We start from the raw sequence: 18,679 nt of genomic DNA on the forward strand, positions 1-18,679 counted from the left end.
AAGGAAAAACCAAATTTCTCTCATAGATGCGAACACTGTACATCTCATTCTCCAAGACCAAATTCATGGCCATTGAGACACATTAATTTGATGCTTAATCTCAATGCTCCAAATGTCTCTAAGACCTATCTTGGTTTTTTTATTCATTTATCCAGATATTAATTTATACCACTGTGCAGCCTGGTGTCCCAGGAAATCCGCCTGAAAGCACAAGAATTCCAAACTATACTGATTATTAAGATTTTTCCATTCAGGGAACCCCTCCTGAATAGCCTGCTTCAGTTGCAACCATCTAAAACTTTGTGATTTATTAAGGCCTTATTTATGTTGCAACTGTGAAAAATTAAGCAGTTTACCATTTGAAATGACATCACCTAAAATCCATATACCTGCAATAATCCAGTGCTTCCAAACGACTTTAAATCCGCCAATTCGAATCTTGGAGTTTAGCCAGATTGTTTGATTTAATGACTTATGAATTGGTATAGGTGTTAAATTATCAACAAAGCGTATTGTTTTTTTCATGTATCTATTAATATTCTGTTCTCTTTATATACACTAGGCATCTTAATACTGAGAACATGACATAATCGCAAAGGGAACATGAGTTGCCATTCCAACCATAACCAATCTGGAGTATCTACCATGAGCTCTGGGAGGACCCAATACATACCTTGGCGTAAAATATAGGCTTGATGATACCTATAAAATTTTGGGAAATTTACCCCACCCTCCACAATTGGTCTTTGTAAAGATACTAAAGCAACTCTGGACGTTTTACCAAGCCAAATAAATTTTGTAAGAATACAATTTAATTTTTTATAAAAGGACCCTTGATAACAACCACAGGCAACATCATCATTTTGATTGTTGAACTCTCCCCCACCAAGAAAGATGTAAAGGATTCCATTGCTCACACATTTCTGTAACCTTCTTTAATAAAAAATTTTCATTCTCTTTCATTGTGTCCTCCAACGTGTTTTTAATCCAAATTCCTAAATATCTTAATCCATCTTCTTTCCATATAAAAGAGAATGATTCAAACAAATTATTTGTGCAATGTACATTAAGTGGAAGAATTTCTGATTTACTCCAATGAATCTTTTATCCTGAAAATTTTCCAAATTTCTCGATCAACTCAAGTAAACATGGAATGGTAATTTCTGGATTCCTCAAATGAAGCAGTACATCATCTGCATATGCAGAAACTTTATATTCCCAATCTGAATAAGGAATATCCTGTATCCCCTTAGCTTGTTGAATGGCTAATAACAAGGGTTCTAATACAATATCAAAAAGCAAAGGAGATAGTGGACAGCCTTGTCTAACCCCCCTCTGCAAGTTAAAACACTCTGATAAATTATTATTTATATACAATCTTGCAGTAGGGGAACTATACAATGTTTGAATCATTTGTATGAATCCTGAACCTATACCAAACCAATCTAATGCCTGATACATGAAGGTCCATTCCACACGATCAAAGGCTTTCTCCGCATCCAAAGATACAGAGAAAGCAGGCTCATTCATGGATTTTGTTAAATTTAACATATGAAAAGCCAATCTGGTATTATTAGAGGAATGTCTCTTAGCAACAAATCCAGTTTGAAACATAGAAGATGACGGCAGATAAGGGCCATAGCCCATCAGGTCTGCCCACTCTACTGACCCACCCCCAAGTCTACTATCCTAGGGATCCCACTCCTGGTGACAGGTTCCCTTGGCTTAACCCTCTAAGGGATCCCACATGGGCAACCCATTTGCTCTTAAATTCTTGCACGCTGTTTGCCTCGATCACCTGCACCGGGAGCTCGTTCCAAGGATCAACCACTCTCTCGGTGAAGAAATATTTCCTGGTGTCGCCATGAAATTTCCCGCCCCTGAGTTTGAGCGGATGCCCTCTTGTGGCTGAGGGTCCTATGAGAAAGAGAATCTCTTCTTCCATCTCGATACAGCCGGTAATATACTTAAACATCTCGATCATGTCTCCTATTAGGAAATGGCTGCTGTGAGTTCCCGTAGTCTCTCGAGACTACGACGGGAACTCCCTGCAGCTATTTCCTAATAGTGATCTTCACGGGGCAGGAGCGTAGGAAGATTGCTCCTGCCTGAAAGCCCGCTAGACCACCAGGTAAGGCCGGGATGCCGGGGGGAAGACTTAATGAAGTTTTTTTTTTCTTTTTTCACCCTCCCCAAAAAATCGCAAATATGTGAAATCGCGATTGCCGAAACCGCGAATGGGCAGGGGGAAGTGTACCAAAATATTTCCACTAAAAGAAAATAAAAAAGTAGAAAGCTTCTTCCTTTTTGAAATCCTCTTAAAACAAAAGGGTTTGAATTCTCTGTTAGCTCCATTAAATCCTCAAAATCAAACCCATGTATTTTATGACATAACTTTGAGAAACAGAATTTTCATCCTGTATTTGCTTTATATCCAAAAATCATACTCTTTTCCTATTTTCATTTGTAGTCTCTTCTAGTTCCTTTACCAGTTTTAATCACATGTCTAGTCTCCAAAAAAGAAAATCACTCTGTCCAGTTTACTAAGACCAATTCATTTACATAGACATTGGTTCATTATTTGACAAGAAATCTTCTAGTTTTTCCGGATCTTCAAAAAATAAGGATTTATTCCCACGGGTCACTCTCATTTTTGCAGGATAATATAAACCATAAGTAAGTCCCTTCTCCCTCAGTTGAGGTCTTAACATGAGGAACTGTTTTCTTGTATTCGCCGTGTTCTTTGCAAAATCAGGCACGAATAATAACTTGGTATCCTTATAATTCAAGTTTTTATCCGCTTTGGCCAAGTTTAATATCTCCATTGCCTGTTGATAGCGTAAGAGTTAGAAAATTAAGGGCCATAGAAACTGACGGCAGAAAAGGGCCACGGCCCATCTAATCTGCCCACACTAATGACCCATCCCCTTGGTCTTACTTGATTTGCTGACCGTTTATATGGAATCCTGTGTGCGCGTTCTATTTCTAGGGGCTGTTTCAAATTTAACTGTAGCAGATTAGATAGCAGGTTTTCCAAAAATTGAATAACATTCCCCCCTTCCAAACTTTCAGCTAAGGCAATAATTTTCACATTCTTCCTCTTTCCTCTGTTCTCATAATCATCAAGCTTTCTCTGCATTTCTTTAATAGCTTGACTGTCAGCTTTACATTGGGTTGCGTTCAGTTCCATTTGATCCATTTTATTCTCAAGTGGAACCATTCTTTGGTTTGCGACTTCCAACTGTTTATTAATATTCAAGACTTCTTCCTTAACTTCAGTAATTTTAGTTGCGTTGTTTTGAAGCATTTTTTGTATATTACGCAACTCTTTCATTACTTCGTTTTTATCTAGGGCTTCCGTTACTTCCTCAGGAAGCGGCGCTTTAGACAGCGTCACCTGATCATGCTTGACGCATTTCGCTGTCCCTGCAACCACGAAAACCGCATCAATTTTTGCTTGACGCATACACGCCATGTTCCTGGCCAGAGGTGGAGAAAAATGCCTGTACCTTGCTGTGGTATACAGACCTCCGATACAATCGGAGGAAAAGGACGCAGAATTAATTGAAGACATTGAGAATATCACCTTACGGTGGGAGGCTGTTCTATTAGGAGACTTCAACATGCCTGATGTAGACTGGAACACACTATCAGCGACAACTTGTGATAGCAGGAGGATATTAACGTCCATGAAGGGAGTACGGCTCAAACAAATGGTACTAGAGCCCACTAGGGCCCAGGCCATCCTGGACCTGGTACTTACGAATGGGGAAAGCGTCTTGGACGTCTCGGTGGGAGAGACGCTAGCCACCAGTGACCATAACATGGTATGGTTTAACCTTAAGAAAGGCTTCCCTAGTTCACAAACAAAAACAAGGGTACTCAATTTCAGGGCACTGACTTCGCACGCATGGGAGATTTCATCTACCAGACGCTGCAGGTTCAAGAAGTAACTGATAATGTGGAAGCTATGTGGACAACCTTGAAATCGATCCTTCATGAGGCAACTATCCGCTACATAAAATCGGTAATCAAACAACAAAGAAAAAGGAAACCCCAATGGTTCACAGATGAGGTATCATACCTCGTCAAGGAGAAGAAAAGAGCATTTCTATCATACAAACGCATGGGGGAAAAAGAAGCAAACATTGAATACAGGACAAAGTCTGCAGTGGTCAAAACAGCAGTCAGGGAGGCCAAACTTCGTATGGAAGAAACTCTAGCGAAGAACATCAAAGAAAGGGGACAAATCCTTCTTCAGATACATTAGCGTCAGGAAAAAGAACACAAACGGGATAGTACGCCTTAGAACGCCAGACGGGAATTATGTGGAAACTGACTCCGATAAAGCCAAACTACTGAATGATTACTTCTGTTCAGTCTTCACCTGCGAGGCACCAGGGCACGGGCCTCGGCTGGATGCAAAGCAAAGCATGGATGACCCATTTCAGAAGTTTTAGTTCACACCAGCTGATGTTTACAAAGAACTGTCAAGACTCAAGGTGAACAAAGCCATGGGATCGGACAATCTGCACCCAAGAGTGCTCAGAGAGCTATGCGATGTTTGGCGGAACCGTTAGCCATGCTCTTCAATCTCTCTAAGTACGGGGAGAGTCCCCCTGGACTGGAAAACTGCCAATGTTGTTCCTCTGCACAAAAAGGGTTGCAGAGTGGAGGCTGCGAATTACAGACCAGTAAGTCTCACATCAATAGTGTGTAAACTCAATGAAACTCTACTTAAAGGGAAATTAGACACAATATTGGATGAGGGGAATCTGAGGGATCCCTGTCAACATGGACTCATTAGGGGCAGGTCATGCCAATCCAATCTTATCAGCTTCTTTGACTGGGTGACAGGAAAGCTAGACTCGGGAGAGTCTCTGGACATAGTGTACTTGGATTTCAGTAAAGCGTTTGACAGTGTCCCACACCGTAGACTATTAAACAAGATGAAATCGATGGGGTTAGGTGAGAAACTAACGGCATGGGTCAGTGATTGGCTGAGTGGAAGACTTCAGAGGGTGGTGGTCAATGGCACCCTCTCTAAGATATCGGAGGTGACTAGCGGAGTGCCGCAGGGCTCAGTCCTGGGACCATCCCTTTTTAACATATTCATAAGGGACTTGACCCGAGGGCTTCAGGGAAAAGTAGCGCTGTTTGCCGCCGCCGCCAAACTGTGTAATATAGTAGGTGAAAGCGATCTCACGGATGGTATGGCGCAGGATCTGATCAAGTTGGAAAACTGGTCCTCAACATGGCAGCTGGGCTTCAACGCAAAGAATTGTAAGGTGATGCATCTTGGCAGCAGAAATCCATGCAGAACATACATCTTGAATGGAGAAACACTAGCTACGACCTCAGAAGAACGGGACTTGGGAGTAATCATCAGTGTAGACATGAAGGCTTCCAAACAAGTAGAGAAGGCCTCATCCAAGGCAAGGCGGATGATGGGATGTATCAATAGAAGCTTCGTCAGCCGTAAACCTGAAGTCATAATGCCACTGTACAGAGCCATGGTGAGACCTCATCTGGAGTACTGTGTGCAATTCTGGAGGCCACATTACCGTAAAGATGTACTTCGAGTTGAGTCAGTGCAGCGAATGGCCACTAGGATGGTCTCTGGACTCAAGGGTCTCTCATACGAGGAAAGACTGGGCAAGTTGCAGCTCTACTCTCTAGAGGAGCGCAGGGAGAGGGGTGACATGATTGAGACATTTAAGTACGTCACAGGTCGTGTCGAGGTGGAAAACAACATATTCTTTCCTAAGGGACCTTCAGTCACAAGGGGGCACCCGCTCAAACTCAGAGGAGGGAGATTTGGTGGTGACACCAGGAAGTATTTCTTTACAGAAAGGGTGGTGGATCACTGGAACAAACTACCGGTGCAGGTGATCAAGGCCACTAGCGTGCTCGACTTTAAGAATAAATGGGACATCCACGTGGGATCTCTACGTTGGTCGAGCAGCACTCTGACTTAATGGGGTGGGACAGTAGAGTGGGCAGACTTGATGGGCTATAGCCCTTTTCTGCCGTCATCTTTCTATGTTTCTATGTTTAACTTTTACTGTTTCGGGAGGAAAGAAAGTCTGCAGGTATTTTCAATATTTCAAATCGTTGCCTGGGTTAGAGGAGCGTCGCGATCAGCCCTCCATCTTGTGCATGTGCCAAGTCACGCCCCCCCCTTTGGAAATTTATCTTTGCCACAGTCGGTAGGAGTTTTGCTTGTCCAGTAGGCATTTTTTTCTGATTGACCCTTCTTCACCCTTTATGGGACCACCAGAGGTGATCTTGGCTTACCTTTTGCAGGGTCAGAAAGCTCCTCTAGGATTGAGGGGCAGATTCTCAAAGCTAAAATGTGCCTTTAACATGCTCACTAAATCGGTTTCAGCTGGTTTAGCATGCATGTATTTTAGCAACGGATTATTAAAATGGCTTATTGTGGTCTTTTCCAAGTTTTCTAGCAGTCTCCGATACTGCCATGCAAATGTACTGCAATGAGGTAATTAATATTAAAATGAGCACTCAGCAATTCTCTGACCTCATTGTGCCACATTTGCAGCCAAAATTTGCTGACAGGTCTAAGCTGTCATTTAGAGAATGACAGGGGACAAATTTTCCCCCGTCCCTGTAAGTTTTGTCCTTGTCCCTGCCCCATTTCTGTAAGCTCTGCGTTAATTGTACATGCCTCAAACATTTATGATTTTAAAGTATTTGAGGCTTGTACAGATGAGGTCAGAACTTGCAGAAATGGGGCAGGGGCAGGAAAAGAATTCATGGGAATGGGAAAATGAGTTCCCGCATGGATAGGGAAAAATTTGTCCCCGTGTCATTCTCTACTGTCGTTGCCTTACTTTACTTACAGCGCTGATTGACTCAAGCACTGACAGAAAAGTAAGGCTTGACAGCTGTCAAGCAACCCCCTGACACCCCTCCCCCAGCAGCAGGAGAGATACCCATTCCCTCCTGCCTTCCAACTTCCCCCCCTCCCACCCAGCAGCAGGAGAGATGCCCACTCCCTCCCGCCACCACTCATCACCTCCCCCCTCGAGCCTCTGACACCCCCCGATCCCTTCCCCATACCTTGTTTATGGTGGCTGGCTGGAAGGACTCCTACTTCTTCCAGGCAGCAGGCCCACCTCTTCAAAATGACAGGCCTTTCCTGGGTCTTATCTGCTAATTTGCTTTCCTTTAGTCCCTCCAGACTAGCACTGTGCTGTTTGAGCTGCAGGTGGTGAAACATGCTACTAATAGGGTTCTACTATGAGAGCTATGCAAAGAGTTTTGACATATCAAGTGTAATAAAAAAAATTTTTTCATGAACAAAGAAATAAGAAATTGCTAAGCAACACAGTGCAGGTCTCTAGGTAGAATAAGAAATTTCAGAGCTCTTGCATCCTTTGACACTGAGATGTTCTGGTGGTATATCTAGAGCAGCAGTCTCAAGCCCACGGGCCACATGTGGCTCTCCAGGTTTTATTTGCGGCCCGCGGTCTGGAGGCATCATTCTCTTTCTTTTGGAGCAGCAGCCAGCTCGTTCGTTCAAAGCCGCGGGTTGGCAGCTCCTTGCGCTATCCACTCCTGCATCGGAAGCCTCTCTGATGTCACAACATCAGAGAGGCTTCAGACGCAGGCACGGATCTCGCAAGGAGCCGCCGCCCACGGCTTTGAACGAACGAGCCGGCCAGACACGCTGCTTCTCCAGTGGCGTACCAAGGGGGGGGGGGGGTGGTCCACTGTTCTCCCTAGAGTGCGGCTCACGGCTCGAATAGAGCAGTGGTGCCGAACCTGCTTCTCTTCCCTTCTCACTGCTGCCATCGGGGATCAGGCCGGCACCGTGTTCTTTGATCTCCCTGCTTCTCTTCCCTGCGGGGCCGACCAACTCTCGCGGCCCTACGTCAATTCTGACGTCGAGAGGACGTTCTGGCTAGCCAATCGCTGCCTGGCTGCCCGGAACGTCCTTTCCGACATTAGAATTGACATCGAGCGGCGAGAGTTGGTTGGCCCCGTGCAGAAGAGAAGCAGGGAGATCTCGGCCTGTTCCCGATAGCGGTAGCAGCAGCAGCCTATTCCGCGGCGGCGGTGGCATGGGGGAGGGCAGGAAGGAAGAAAGAAAGAAAGAAGGAAGGTGGGGTGGGGATAGGGAGCCAGAAACAAAGCAAAAAATGGGACCCGGAATCAGAGAAAGACAGACATAGAGAAAGAAAGAAAAAGTTGGGGGAGGGAATGAGGTCTGGAGGAGAGGAAGCATACAGGAGGCTGAAAGAAGGGAAGAAGTATTGGATGCACAGTCAGAAGAATAAAGTGCAACCAGAGACTGATGAAATTACCAAACAAAGGTAGGAAAATGATTTTATTTTCAATTTAGTGATTGAAATGTGCCAGTTTTGAGAAAGAAAAGATATTGAACTTTAAATGAGTGCTGCAGAAAAAAATAGAGTACTTGGAGGGCCGCAGAAAAAATAGTTAATGTCTTATTAAAGAAATGACAATTTTGCATGAGGTAAAACTCTTTATAATTTATATATCTTTCCTTTTAACTGTTAAAGGAAAGTTTTATAAACTATAAAGAGTTTTCCTCATGCAAAATTGTCATTTCTTTTTTTTTTTTTTTAATTTTTAATTTATTCATTTTTGAATTCGTACAAGTGATTTAAACATAATACAAACAACTTTCATAAATCACTTGTATTTACAGTCAAATATTCTTGTAATATAAAATAAATACTCCCCCTTTTTATCAATATTCCTAATTCCATATGATATACATTTCCCACCCCATCCCCACCTGTCTGCTATCCATGTGCTAAGATATCTGATCATTAGAGTAGTTAGTCAATGGTTCCCATATTTTTTTAAAATTATGAAGATTCCCTTGTTGTAATGCTAATATCTTTTCCATCTTATATATGTGACAAACTAAAATTGTCATTTCTTTAATAAGACATTAACTATTTTTTCTGCGGCCCTCCAAGTACCTACAAATCCAAAATGTGGCCCCACAAAGGGTTTGAGTTTGAGACCACTGATCTAGAGTTATTGCAGAGCAACAGCGCATGACAGTGCAGCGCATGACAGTGCTGTCATGGATGGTCTTGCCTTTATGGCCTTGTTTCGACTTAGCCAGCTCTTGGAAGGGAAGCTTAGTTGGTATTCTCCTTTTGATATAAGTTTACTTGCTTTGCTATTTATTTACTGGCTGATTCATGGACTGCACAGCAGATTTACAGCCTGGATTCACAGTTTGGTTTATTCTCAATCTCCTCCTGCTGGTCGGGGTGTACATACCCATCTGTGCCGGTCTGGAGGGACTAAAGGAAAGCAAATTGCCAGGTAAGACCTAATTTACCCTTTACTAGTAGTTGAAATTGGAGAGAAATTTGAAAGAAAAGCATTTGGTAAGCAAAGAGTTCTTGTAAGACACATGTTTGCTGTCAATGTTCAAAATGAAAACTGGTTGTGATAGTATAGAGCAGTAAAACCTTATGTGAAAGTTCAAATTTTATTTAAGTTACATTTTTATTTCAGGAAGTGACATGGAATTGGACCTACTAGCAGCGGCAGAAACAGAGAGTGATAGTGAGAGTAATCATAGCAATCAAGACAATGCTAGTGGTCGCAGAAGTGTTGTCACAGCAGCTACTGCAGGATCTGAAGCAGGTATATCTATTTCATTTCATTCCACCATGCCCAATTATCTTATATAATGAATTTTCAATGGTGTGAATGGTACCCCTTTTTTCCCTTTTATGCTGGGTTTGCCTTTAAGTTAGGCCATAGTAAAATGTACAGTGGATCAAAAGATGAGGCTTGTTACTCAATCTTTTGGGGCAAATTGAGCTTGTGCACATCAGAGATGCTGCACTTAGCCCAATAAGGGAGGGAAGATTAGTGCTTCTGCTTTGACTGTTGCTGGCCAAAAAGTGATGGGAAAGAGGCACCCCTCCAGTCTTTGGGCTTGTATAAGAGTTTTAGAATGGGAAAACAAACAGTGTAAAGGCTCCAAAATAAAGCTCTTCTTTGTTCTACAGGTGCCAGCAGTGTCCCAGCATTTTTTTCAGAAGATGACTCACAATCTAATGACTCAAGTGACTCAGACAGCAGCAGCAGCCAGAGTGATGATATAGAGCAGGAATCCTTTATGCTGGATGAACCCCTAGAGAGAACCACAAATAGCTCTCATGCCAACAGTGCTGCTCAGGCTCCCCGCTCCATGCAATGGGCTGTGCGGAACACCCAGAATCAGAGAACGACAAGCACTGCCCCATCAAGCACATCCACGCCTGCAGGCAAGGAGAAAAGCTCTAGTTCTCCAAAGTAAACAAGTTTAGCATTAATAAATTGGAGTAAAGCAGCACTTCTCCAGCTGTATACAACTAGATTGGTAATCTGATATGTCATGTTAAGGTGCCTTCCACAAATTTAGTAATTGCTACAGATTTGAAAAGGTGGAAATGAAATGATAACTGGCTTCACAGTACATGAAGCGAGCCTTTTACCTGGGAGTTGTAAACAGAAAACGACTTGTTTGCAGGGATGGGGTACAGACTGAAGAAAGTGAGAGAATAGGTAAATGGTAAGCCTTATTTTTAAAAATGCAGAGAATATTTTATTTATTGGGATTTATTAAATACCTTTATGAAGTGATTTACCCAAGGTTGTGTACAGCAAGTTTGGTTTTTTTTTTGTTTTGTTTTTTTTAATCGGTTAATCAGTATTTTTCCTATCTGTCCTGGCGGGCTCACAATCAAACTATGATACCTGGGGCAATGGAGTGTTAAGTGATTTGCCCAGAGTCACAGGCAGTGGTGCTGGGATTGAACCCACAACCCTGGGGTACTGAGGCAACAGGTGGTTTATTGGGCAATAAATAAATCTTGAGGAAATGATCAGGACAGTAAAAGAAAATGACACACTGCGTGTAGAGAAACAATGTAAGAATGATGGTGAAAGTCACTGTAAGCTATAGATGAGTGATTTTTGATGAGTGAGTGGGGGAGAGTGAAGTCAAGGGATAACCTTTATTAAAGCATCTTGTGGATAGCATTTGGCAGTGTTAAGGTTTTATAGATATATTGGCTGCAAGATGAGTCCAGTTGAAAAGAATTCTGTTCCCTTTCTTTTGCAAGAATGTAGGAACAAAGAGCTGGTGCTGTGTAATGCCAGAGAGCAACAGCTATCAAGCAAACCATGTGCAGGATGGGAGGAAGTAGTTATTTCGATTTGTTAACCACCTTTTTCATGAAGAGATTCACCCAAAGCAGTTTACAATACATTGAATTAGTAATCAGGCACTCTTAAGTTTCCCATGGATTGCAGTCTGCATCATGCTTATATGAGGAAGAGCGTTTTGATCTGGGCAGAATTCCATTGGCAGAGGGGACATACGGTAGATTTTGTCCTCAGCCTGCATTACAAGATTGAGTACCTTAAGTAGAAGGTCATTTTATTATAATAGACTTTTTCTGCCTTTATGCTAAAAGTGTGGGGCATTTACAATTAGTTCTATAAGCTTTGACCGTGCTATGTACAATATAATTAGTGAGCTGTATATCTATCATAGTTAGTTACAATCCTAAAAGACATGTGGAATGTAGATACTATGATTAAATATGATACCATCTAAAGATACCCACCAGTACCACTTCATCAGGTGCAGTTACAAATAAATCCTTTATTAAACAGATATGTATGGTGGTTTCTAAATATAAAAATTTATGTATATCACACTTTTTCCTTCCCATTCTTTTTTTAGCAAGTTCAGCAGGCTTGATTTATATTGATCCATCAAATTTGCGCCGAAGTGGCACCATTAGCACAAGTGCAGCAGCAGCAGCTGCTGCTCTGGAAGCCAGCAATGCAAGCAGTTACTTGACATCTGCAAGCAGTTTAGCAAGAGCATACAGCATTGTCATCCGACAGATCTCTGACTTAATGGGTTTGATTCCCAAGTACAATCACCTGGTGTACTCTCAGATTCCAGCTGCTGTCAAATTGACTTATCAAGATGCAGTAAATTTACAGGTATGAAAAGTACACTTCTCAGAAATAAAAAAAAGATTCTTAATATTAAGCTGTCTTGGGTCTTCAGTGAAAAATATTTTGTACAAAAATCATTGCACTGAATCATCATAAAGATGTATCAAAAATGACAGAATGACAGGAAGCATCATCTTATAATCCAGGTTGAAAGGTCCTAAATTAATCAGTCTTATTTTATTTTATTGTTGATTCAGTTTTCTGTACCGTTCTCCCAGAGGACCTCAGAATAGTTTACATGAATTTATTCAAGTACTCAAGCATATTTCCCTGTCTGTCCTGGTTGGCTCACAATCTAGCTAATGTACCTGGGGTAATGGGGGGATTAAGTGACTTGCCCAGGGTCACAAGGATCAGTGTGGGTTTGAACACACAACTTCAGATTGCTGAGGCTGTAGCTTTAATCACTTATTTTATTTTATTTTTTTTTTCAAATTCTTTATTCATTTTTCCATCTTACAACAAGTACACAATATTACATCATATAAACTTTTACATATCACTTGAAATTCATTCAATTATGATTTTACATATATAAATTTATTCCCTCCCCTCCCACTCTTCCCACAAATAATTTAATTCAAAATATATACATACTGTATTCCTATCTATGAATAATCTTTAAAATAACTTTTTTTTAAAAATAATTCTTTATTCATTTTTAAAATCTTACAACAAGCGAATTACACATAATAAAACAATTTTCATCTATCACTTGTATTTACATTCAAATATATCTATATGATATAATAAATATCCCCTTATTTCCCAATAATCCTATTTCATATGATAAATATTCCCACCCTCACCCCACCCCAACCTCATCCCACATATATATTACCCCTGTGCTAAGATATCTGATCGTTAGAGTAACTAGTCAATGGCCCCCATATTTTCTTAAAATTATGAATATTCCCATGTTGTAACGCTATCATCTTTTCCATCTTATATATGTGGCAAACTGAATTCCACCAAAATATATAATTTAATTTAGTATAATCTTTCCAATTTTGAGTAATTTGTTGCATGGCGACCCCTGTCAATATTAATAATAACTTGTTATTATTTGCTGAAATCGGACTCTGAGTTCTCATTGCTGTACCAAATAATATAGTGTCATATGAGAGTCCTACATGATTTTCTAATAATTTATTAATTTGGGGCCAAATTAGTTTCCAGAAAGCATTTATACAGGGACAAAAAAAATCAAATGATCTAACGTCCCCACTTCTAATCTACAATGCCAGCATCTATTGGATCTAGTGCTATCTAATTTTTGTAAACGTGTAGGGGTCCATAAAACTCGATGTAACAAAAACATCCACATTTGACTCATAGATGCTGATTTTGTAGACCTTAATCTCCAGGACCAAAATCTTTGCCATTGAGATGCAGAAATCACCTGTCCAATCTCAATACTCCAAATATCCCTAAGTCCAGTTTTCTTTTTTTTATTTAAAAATCCATATAATAATTTATACCATTTTGTGGCTTGGTGTCCCAAAAAATCTGCCTGAAAGAAAAGACCTGCAAACTATATTGAGAATTAAGACCCTTCCATTCAGGGAACCCTACCTGAATAGCCTGCTTCAATTGCAACCATTTAAAATATTGTGTTTTAGTTAAACCAAATTTTTGTTGTAATTGTGAAAAACTAAGCAGTGATCCATCTGAAATAACATCATTCAATGTCCGTATACCTGTAATTATCCACTGCTTTCAGACGATCTTAAACCCCCAATCTTGATCCTGGAGTTAACCCAAATGGATTGACTTAATGATTTTGCAATTGGATCTGGTGACAAATTACTAACAAATCTTAAGGTCTTCCATGTATCAAGTAAAATTCAATTATCTTTGTATTTCCTAGGCAATTTTATACTAACTATATGCTCTAAATGTAATGGGAACAGGAGCCGCCATTCTAAGTATAACCAATCAGGTACATTCTCCATGAGGTCTGGGAGGATCCAATACATACCCTGTCTTAGAATATAGGCTTGATGGTACCTATAAAAATTAGGAAAATTTACCCCTCCCTCCATAATTGTTCTATGTAATGATGCTAAAGCAATTCTGGGTCATTTCCCAAACCAAACAAATTTTGTAAGAACATTGTTTAACTTTTTATAAAATGACCCCTAAAAAATATTGGTATCTTACTCATTTGATAACAAACCACAGGCAGTATCATCATTTTAATTGTTTGAACTCTTCCCCACCAAGAGAGATGTAAAGGATTCCATTGCTCACACATTTCTGTTATCTTTCTTAATAAAAGTTTTTCATTTTCTTTCACTGTGTCATCAATTGTATTTTTTATAATAATACCTAAGTATTTTAAACCTTCATCTTTCCATATAAATGAATATGAATCAAACAATCCTTTGGTACAATGAACATTAATTGGAAGAACTTCCGATTTACTCCAATTAATTTTATATCAAGAAAATTTTCCAAACTTCTCTAGAAGATTAAGTAAACATGGAATGGTATTCCCCAGTTCTCTTAAATACAATAAAATATCATCTGCATGTGCCGAAAGTTTAAATTCCCAATTCGAGTATGGGATTCCCTTTATCCCCTTTGTTTGATTAATTGCAATTAATAAGGGTTCAAGAACAACATCAAAAAGTAAAGGGGACAAAGGACAACCTTGTCTAACCCCTCTTAGCAAGTTAAAACTATCAGATAAATTATTATTAATATATATTCTTGCACCAGGAGAGCTATACAATGTCTGAATCATTTTAATAAAACCGGGACCTATACCAAACCATTCTAAAGCTTGATACATAAAACTCCATTCCACTCTATCAAATGCTTTTTTTGCATCAAGAGACACTAGAAAAGCTGGATCATTAATATTTTTTGCTAAATTTAAAGAGTGAAATGCTAACCTAGTATTATTTGACGAATGTCTTTTAGCAATAAATCCTGCTTGGTGAACATCAATAATAAAAGGAAGAGCTTTTGCCAATCTTAATGCTAAAACTTTAGCAACCAATTTACCATCTACATTTATCAAAGAGATAGGCCTGTAGTTTGAAACCAAAGTAGGATCCCTGTTTGGTTTTGGCAAGACGATAACTACAGAATCAGCATTAGTACCAGATATATTTCCATTATTCATTTGATACTGATATAAATTTAATAGATATGGTACAATAATATTTTGAAATGATTTATAAAATTCAACAGTATATCCATCACCACCTGGAGCGGATCCAACTCTAAGAGACTTCAATGCTGATTCTACTTCTTTTAAAGATATAGGTTCTTCTAAACTTCTTTTTATATGATCCGGAACATTTGGTCCATTAAATGACTTAAAAAAATCTAACCCATCTTGTTCTTTATTTTCATAAGTATCAGAAGAATATAGATCCTTATAAAAATCAAGAAACTGCATTAAAATATCCTTAGTGCTAGTGTGTGTATTGCCCTGCACATCTTTAATTGCAATAATCTTAGATTTCCTTTTTTTTGCCTTAAGAAAATTTGCTAATAATCTTCCAGCCTTGTTTGAATTACCATAATACTGAACTTGCCGAGAGAACATATCTTTCATCACAATTTGAGAAGAAATCTCATTATACTTAGCTTTTACTTTTAATAATTTTTGTAATACATCATGTTCCCATTTCTCAATTAATTTATTTTCTAATACTTTAATTTCTTTTTCCAAATCCACAAATTGCTTTTTAATTTGTTTTTTAATAAATGCTGAATATGAAATATTTCCTCTCATTGTTGCTTTAAAAGCATCCCATAAAATCTCAATATTTATATTATCCGAATTATTAATTTGAAAAAATTCATTCATCTTTACTTTAAGATCTTCTAGAAAGTTCAAGTCCGCAAGTAAGGTATTATCAAATCTCCAAATTGACTTAGAATATTCTAAATCATCATACTGAAAGTCAATCCACACACCAGCATGATCCGAAATTACTATAGGATCAATAACTGCTTTCATCACCCTCTGTGCTATCTTATTTGAAACAAAAATATAATCAATACGTGAAAAAGACTTATGGACCTGAGAACAAAAAGAAAATTCCTGATCATTAAAATGAAGAATACACCATATATCAACTAAATCACAAGATTGTATCAAATTATCTAATCCTAACGATTTCATAATTCTACTTGGTCTCTTATCCAAAATCGGATCCATTACCGCATTGAAATCTCCAGCTACCACCAAATTAGAGGCAGCCAGTGGTAACAATATTTGTTGAATTTGTTTAAAAAATTCCATTTGATTCGAATTAGGAGTATACAAATTAAATAAATCCAGGGTTGTATTTACCAGAACTATTTTGACATGTACCCATCTTCCTAAAGGATCAGAATTTACTAATTTAAAATCAGCACTACATTTCCTATTTACAAGAACAGCTACCCCAGCTTTTTTCCCTACAGCAGGTGCAAACAAACATTTAGATACCCAACCCCCTGATAGCTTCTTAGATTCCAACCCTGAGAGATGCGTCTCTTGAATGAAATATACATCCGCATTCTGTTTATGGAGAAAAGCTAACCTTTTTTTCCTTTTAATTGGGTGATTTAGACCATTGACATTGAGAGAAAAAATTTTAATATCCATCTAATTTTCTAATTAAATTTTGACATATATCTCTATAATAAATTTTATGATCAGACATCAGCACATCTTTAACATATAATCTCTTTTTTACTAATAATATACCACTAAAATCCTTAAATTCCCTACCCCCCCTCCCATTCCCTCCCCTAACCCTCCCACCCCCATCATATATTAATTGTGTAAACTTGGCAACACATATTAGATCAGGCCATAATATGCTCCAGAAAGATCATCTAAAATCAACATTCTAATTATAAGTCACATAAATAATTCTAATATTACATTCTTTTTCTATTTTATATTAAAGAAGTATATTTAATCCAGTTCCCCTTTAATCACCTTTCCCTTTGAATTCTTCTTCCCAAATTATACTAGAGTATATAACTAATATTTCACTTCCAATCTTAGTTTTAATATAACATGAATTAAATCAATCCCATATATATGAATTATTTATCCTATCCCAAATCCCTTTTTAAAAATCTAATTGATTCCCCCAAAATCCTCATCCCCAATGAATTATCCCCCCCCAAAAAAAACCTCCCTTCTGTTACTAGAATTACCTATGTAATTACACATGTAATCAAAATTTAAATAAATAGGAGAAAATATATAAATCTATTCACCAACTTAATAGTATAACAAATGAAGTGAATTAAATTATTTAATTATATGAAGTATATAATATAATGTTAAAAATAATTATAGAGTGCTCAGTGTGATATCTTATTCAAAACCAGCAGGTTAATAGAATAAAGATGTGTTGACATTACATCATTGCACTCACCTACCTACCAGCCCTAAACATTTTGTTAGATGTAAATTATTCAAGCAGATATATAGTGGTGAATATGTATAGATGAATACTTAGCTGAATTTAGAAGATATTGATTGATTGATGGAAAATATAAAGATCACCCCTATCAGATATGTTGTCTCAAGATAATCGAAAATGTCCTTAAGACCTGCTCGTCGGTACTGGGAGTCGTGCATTTTCGATTATCTTGAGACAACATATTTGATAGGGGTGATCTTTATATTTTCCATCAATCAATCAATATCTTCTAAATTCAGCTAAGTATTCATCTATACATATTCACCACTATATATCTGCTTGAATAATTTACATCTAACAAAATGTTTAGGGCTGGTAGGTAGGTGAGTGCAATGATGTAATGTCAACACATCTTTATTCTATTAACCTGCTGGTTTTGAATAAGATATCACACTGAGCACTCTATAATTATTTTTAACATTATATTATATACTTCATATAATTAAATAATTTAATTCACTTCATTTATTACACATGTAATAAAATAATTTTATTAATTCATATCCCAACCTTTACATTCAATTAAATAATATCAATCCCATTTTTATATATTTTTCCACAATCCCTTATTCATATTCAAAATATCATCCTTAAAACTTTGTTAATTAAATAAAATTATATTAACCTAAAATGTTATTAAATATCTCAGCACACTTTTTTTTTTTTTTAACCACCAATCTTTTATATTATTGCACTGTAAAATCTCATTGAAATAATATTAATTAAATAACTAGATAGCCAAAGTATTCAGTATGTATCTTATCAGGAAAAATATAAATATTTTCCCTCTTCCTCCATATCCTATTGTCCTTTCCTATTTCCATTCTGATTTACTATGTAGTTGATTACCAGTCCAACTTCCCTTTAGATGTTCACTATTACAGTCCAATCCTCTTCACCCGATGGCAATATGACCAGATGTTCACTTTTATAATCCAATGCTCTTTACCCAATGTCCATATGAACAGATGTTCACTTCTACAGTCCAATCCTCTTCGCCCAATGGCCATATGATCAAATGTTCACTTTTACTGTCCAATCCTCTTCACCCGATGGCCATATGATCAGCTTTTCACTTTTATATTCCAATCCTCTTCACCCGATGGCCATATGATCAGAAGTTCACTTTTATAGTCCAATCCTCTTCACCCAATGGCCATATGATCAATTGTTCTCTTTTACAATCCAAACCTTTT

At 38.3% G+C, this 18,679-nt stretch overlaps 1 protein-coding gene across 8 annotated transcripts in view; it reads left to right on the forward strand.

Moving 5' to 3' along the window:
* The window catches only part of UBR5 (ubiquitin protein ligase E3 component n-recognin 5), a 1,080,924-nt gene that overhangs the window by 711,615 nt on the left and 350,630 nt on the right, over positions 1 to 18,679 (forward strand). For all 8 annotated transcript variants that reach the window (XM_033933084.1, XM_033933089.1, XM_033933086.1 and 5 more), the window contains 3 exons: positions 9,526 to 9,657; positions 10,029 to 10,286; positions 11,753 to 12,021. In XM_033933084.1, coding sequence (XP_033788975.1) covers positions 9,526 to 9,657; positions 10,029 to 10,286; positions 11,753 to 12,021 — 659 coding nt within the window. The remainder of the gene's footprint in view (positions 1 to 9,525; positions 9,658 to 10,028; positions 10,287 to 11,752; positions 12,022 to 18,679) is intronic.

The sequence above is a fragment of the Geotrypetes seraphini genome, chromosome 2 (genome assembly GCF_902459505.1).
Source record: "Geotrypetes seraphini chromosome 2, aGeoSer1.1, whole genome shotgun sequence".
Classification (NCBI taxonomy): domain Eukaryota; kingdom Metazoa; phylum Chordata; class Amphibia; order Gymnophiona; family Dermophiidae; genus Geotrypetes; species Geotrypetes seraphini.